We start from the raw sequence: 5,251 nt of genomic DNA, 5'->3' as shown, positions 1-5,251 counted from the left end.
TGGTGGAAAGGGTGGGAGAGGAGTTTAGAAAGCAAAGACCCTTACCCCAAAAGCCAGTTTTACTTTCTGTGTCTGAAGTTGCATCAAAATCCACATGAAGAAGAAAGTGAACAACCACAGAATCCTCCCCAATCACCTGGTTCCACCAAAAGGGTGACGTTCACCATTTATCCCCAGTGAACCATGGCCGTTTCTGTGGTAGCACAGGTGGCAATGTCACCTCAGGGTCACATAAAAGTAATGGGGCAGACTGATAGCAGATCCAAGCCCCTGTTACTACACCAAATGATGCAATCTAGGTGTTTGAATCGAGGTGTTTGCAATGTACCAGCATAAGATACTGATGTGAGGTGCCTGCGTGCATTTGCAAGACTTGAGTATGTGGCTTCTTTGAAGTATGCGTGGAGCAAAAGCCTGTCCCTTTCCCGAGGGATGTAGTCAAATCCCATGAGGAAAGCACAGGGGGCCCAGCCACTGCTCACACACGAACTGCAGCAATTGGAAATGGTTTAGTAACCTGTGCTCAAATGCTTCGGTGCTGGCTCACAGCACATGTGAATCAAGCCCATCTGCATCAAAAGGCTGAGAAGAGCTTGTGAAGCGGCAGCTGTGACAAGGCAGCAGCTGACCCTGCTCACTCGGCCTCCCAAGGGAGGGGGGTGGCCAGCCCACACTGATCCCTCTTTAAAATACCTATATCCAAACAGAGTTAGTGCAAGCTCAGCATTCAGCAAACCCACGTGAGTTATCAACTCAACAAAAATAGACGGCTCACCTCTAGGAAAACAGATCACTCATCATAAGCTGGGGAGTGCTACCTCTCTGCCCTACTGTTCACTGACCTTTGGTTTCAGGCCTTGACACCAAAATCCAACCACAAAATAAGGGAGTATTCCAGCCCACACACAGTCCTGACAGTGCCTCTCACTTTGCTTCTGATCTCTTGCCCTTTCTCTGAGCTTCCCCCTACCTCACCTGCCCCAGCACCTGCCTAGAGGCACTCAGCGGGTCCTGCAATCCAGAGAGGTGTCACCCACGCCTTTGAGCTAATCTCCTGGTGTTTATTCTTGCTGTCACAACACCTTCTTGTGTCCTCATTCAATTTGAGAAATAAATGTTCTCTGTAATAACACACAGATGGGCCAAGAGCAGGGCACCAGGATGGCTAACAGGTAACACGACGTGTAGGCAGTCCAGAGTGCAGCAAGTTCTGGACGGTCACCAAAGAAGGCAGAACATCATGGTGCGAAGAGCACCTTCCTCTGGGGACAGTATCCTTTCAGGGTCCCCAGGGGGACACAGCTCACTTGGGAGTTTGCCTTTTGGATTTCTGCTGGGCCTCTGGACTTGGGCGTGAACTCATCTTTCTGCTCAGTCCTGAAGAGGTCCTGCGCCCTCCAGGGTAGCCCCAGGTGTGAGTATTTGATCTGAGGAGAGAAAATAGCTTTCAGCACATGAGGACGGGGCTGGGGAAGAGGCAGGTGGTAACATGGCACCTGGCGGTCCCCACATCTGAGCCCCCTGTTGCTGCCTGAAGGGTCCCCACCCTGGGCACCTGCAGTCTGTGCCTGCCTGCATCCTCTCTCTCTGGCAGATGCACAACCTTCTCTGCTGGTGGTGCAAAGAGACGTTTACCCTGGCTGGACGCCTCTAGCCATGCCAATTTTCCTCCTCTGATCCTCTGTGGGGGACCAGAATTACCTTCCCCCTCCCTCCTTGGCTTAGGGACTTGATTGCCTATCCTTCCTCTCTCTTCAAAGATTTTTCTCAGCGACGACTCTGCTCCCCACAGAGCATTTACTTGAGACTGGAGGCAGACAGGCTTGATGCATGGCTGTCCCACCTCAAGTGGCTCAAGAGCACACACCAAATCTGATGATGTTAATGGAGAGGCTACAGCTTCGCTTGGTATAATCCTGCTTCCCCAAGCCACCCCGTGGTAAATCCAAGCCTATTAAGGCTGTACCTGCTGCAGCATGTCTTCAGAGAGTCGTCGTTTCTGCTGTCTGTGTGGGACAAGCATGGCCTGCATGGTTGTGACAGAACTTTCATCTGCTGACAGATGGAATTGAAATAAAAAGTAAATTCAAGCCAGTATATTAGGAGGCAACATCTTGACTTGCAGTCACAGATCTGTGTGCATTTCCATTACGAGAGGAAAAGACAGGCTTTGCCATCAGCACCTTGCTGAAAACCTTTGCCCAGACAGAAAACAGTTTTCACGGTGAGGAGGTAAATGAAGAAATTCACATGGCAGTTACAGGAATATCACTCCATATGCTAGTTATGGAGCTGCTCCACAAGTTTGGGGCCAAGGAAAAGATCAATTCAACTGTGATCTATTCCACATTTAGTAAAACAAATGGCTTAAAAACAGATACATGGCATGAGGGGACCTCTCTCTTAGCTGCAGAGTACTGGCCATCAGAAACAGGAGGCAACATCACAGGAGGATTTTCTTAATGCCTTCCATGATCAGCTCTAACCGCATCCCTTCCTGAGGTTGCGTAAGCACAGCTTTTGTTTGAAATCCTCTCCTTCCTCCCAAATACAAATGCAAAACAACTTCTAAAAACAAATGTAGCAAGGGAGAAAGATCAAGCCACTGGTTCATGTCCCAGAAATCATTCACGTCACCTGCACATGCAAAACATTGCTATATGAAGGCCGTGAATGCCTATGGCTGGCACAGACATCAAAGTGGCTGGTGAGTGAGATGTCACTTGGGGAGGTGAAAGAACCTGAGATTAGCAGTCACTGTGAGAACCAGCAGCAGCAGGCATGGGGCTGAGCACGGCTGTCCTGCCTGGTTTTGGGATAACAGTCTCATTAAAGACACTGACGCTGCACCAGTGCTTTCCTGCCATCTCCAACCTGAGATGCCTGGGCTGCCTCCTTTCCCAGAGGACCAGGCATCGCTGTCCCTTGCACAGAGCTAGGAGAACCTCAGCAGGCTTCATCTGGCACCACGACAGTCTGAGCAACATGGCCTTACTGTGGTAGTTGAAGGGGATGTGGCTCTCGCGGTGGCTCTTGCTGTCTGCCGTCACCCTCTGGCTCTGGCGGGGCGGCCGATAGTCTGACTGCTGCGTTGTGCTGAAGAAACAGGAGCCTGAATGCTCATCTCCCAAGCGGACATTGCTTCGATGCTTCTGCAGTAGCAAGTCAGGCTTCAGTGCGAGGTTCCACCTGTCAGTCTGGAAAACACAAGAGCTGCTTTAACAGAAACAGGCTGTAGCTGGGAAAGGCACCCTATTGCACATTACACCCTGCAGAGCCCAGAGTGGGGAGGGGAGAAGGGACAACAACATTGGCTTTATGTGCCAGAGTAGCGTACATAAAAAAAGAGAGGGTCTCCACCAGAGAAACACCCACACAGCAAAGCTGGGAACAGACCTCTGGGTAGGAGAGCTGTGTAGTCGTAGTTCTTGCCAATGCTTGATTTCTCTTAGGGTCTTCATCGCCTCTGGGGATGGATGAGGCACATTTGTTTGGATGGGCAGTAGTTACAGGCTCTGGCAAAAGCAAGAGTGAAGGATGTTGGAGCACTCTGGTCACTGAACAATTTCTAGCTACAGCAGCTTCTCCTCATGCAGTAAAGCACAGGAATGAATACAGCTATTTAACCTGCCAGGGAAGTGGAGTGAGGATGAAACTGAGCCTCAAAGTGATGACACTGATGCTGAGTACATAAAAACTAGAAAACGTTAAAAGTGCAGAATTATATACATATTATATGAATGCATTATATCTTTAGCTATAATTATACCATTAAAACCAAGTGATAAAACCTACTGTTCAGCTTGTTATAAACCTCAGTAGTGGTCTGTACATGTTGCCTCTGTATCACAGACTTACTCTACCTAGATTGTGCACTGGGAAGAGCTCTGACGTCGAGGTGGAGAATCTGGTGCAACCATCCCCCAGCTGCAGGTTCGTGCGGTGGATCTGGGAGGCAGCACATTCCTTGTCGTAGACTCTGCGAGATACCAGATATGAGCTGCTTCACTAGCAGTGTTCACCAGAAAGAGCAGTTCCTGGGGATGCCCATCGGGATCTCCTGCGGATACCTGTGTCTCCTCTTGTCTGGGGCACTATAGGCATGTTTCTGCTCACTTATAGATCCACTGCTTCTGGGATCCCCGAATTTAATAGGAGACACGTGCTGAAGGGAAGCCAAGAGAACCACTTAAAGCACAGTCCCTTTGTTTCCCCTCTATGTCTTTCCATCCATCTGGTTTTCACTTCCACAGATCCCACCCCTTTCAGGACAGAATTCAACATGGGAACGTGCTGCCCTTTAACTGCGTCTTGGTCCTCCCCGGAATCATGCTGTTACCTTTTCACTTGGCTTTGCAGGTGGACTCCATTCACCCTTAAACTGTGTTTGATAAGAAGTGTTGTAATAGGACTGTCCATCCCCTTTAATAGTGGGAACACATCCTGCCAAACAGCCAGAAGGGGAAATGAACGCTGTTATTTCTAAAAATGCTCTATTTACCTTAGTAAGGAAATATTAACGATAATGAAGCTGCAATCTCGAGGCAGCTGCTCTTTTAGCATTTCAGTACTCCTGAATCTATTTCGCACAATGAAATGGCAAAGGAATTAACGCCAGATCGCAGTAAGGCGAGCTGCAACACTGCAGAACGTGGATGCGGTGCATCAGAAGCAATGCAGCTCTGGTGCGAAAACTGCAGCATCTGAGGATACAGCAAGTGAAGAAGACAGCTGGAAAGGCTGCGCAGCAAAAGCTTGGCTGGCGAGTGGCTCTAGTTAGTGTAATTAACCTGTTTTATGAGCATCAGATTGATTTACTCAGCTATAAAAAGAGAAAGCAAAATATCCAGATAGTTCTAACAACTTCAATTGCTCGCAGCATGACTCTGAGCCAAGCCACCGAACCCCCTGGTGCCCAGGAAGCCTGCGCAGCACTGAGGACTGCGGGGAAGGTCTGTTGGGCACAGACCGGACTGTAAAAGAGCTCACCCCTGTGCGAATGCCATGGCCTGGCAGTGGGCTGGATCTCACGTGCTGGGTACGAGAAGGTGTAGACCGATGGAGGGAGCTTTATTTTCTCTCTGTCTCCACAGGGAATATTATCCTTCCTTTTCTCGGCCGTGGGCAGGGGGGGTCTCTGAAGAGGGCTGTGGGGACAGGGGAAGCTCTCCCTCGTCGCTGAGGTGAGGACGCGGATGCGGGGGTCAGCGTGCATGCGGACGTGCGACTCCCGGGGAGCGACCGGGGCCAC

At 49.9% G+C, this 5,251-nt stretch overlaps 1 protein-coding gene across 1 annotated transcript; it reads right to left on the bottom strand.

Moving 5' to 3' along the window:
- Positions 1-1,238: 1,238 nt before the first annotated feature.
- On the bottom strand, positions 1,239-5,236 carry LOC104084244 (chromosome unknown open reading frame, human C19orf45; the record flags this gene model as incomplete). The annotated part of the gene is made up of 8 exons (XM_009587994.1): positions 1,239-1,427; positions 1,967-2,052; positions 2,996-3,197; positions 3,397-3,515; positions 3,864-3,979; positions 4,071-4,165; positions 4,340-4,443; positions 4,990-5,236. Coding segments are annotated over 8 exons (1,158 nt in total), but the record flags the coding sequence as incomplete, so codon positions are not given.
- Between the last annotated feature and the right edge of the window lie 15 nt (positions 5,237-5,251).

The sequence above is a fragment of the Fulmarus glacialis genome, unplaced genomic scaffold (genome assembly GCF_000690835.1).
Source record: "Fulmarus glacialis isolate BGI_N327 unplaced genomic scaffold, ASM69083v1 scaffold27531, whole genome shotgun sequence".
NCBI classification, from domain to species: Eukaryota; Metazoa; Chordata; class Aves; order Procellariiformes; family Procellariidae; genus Fulmarus; species Fulmarus glacialis.
This window is presented reverse-complemented; position numbering and strand designations above follow the sequence as displayed.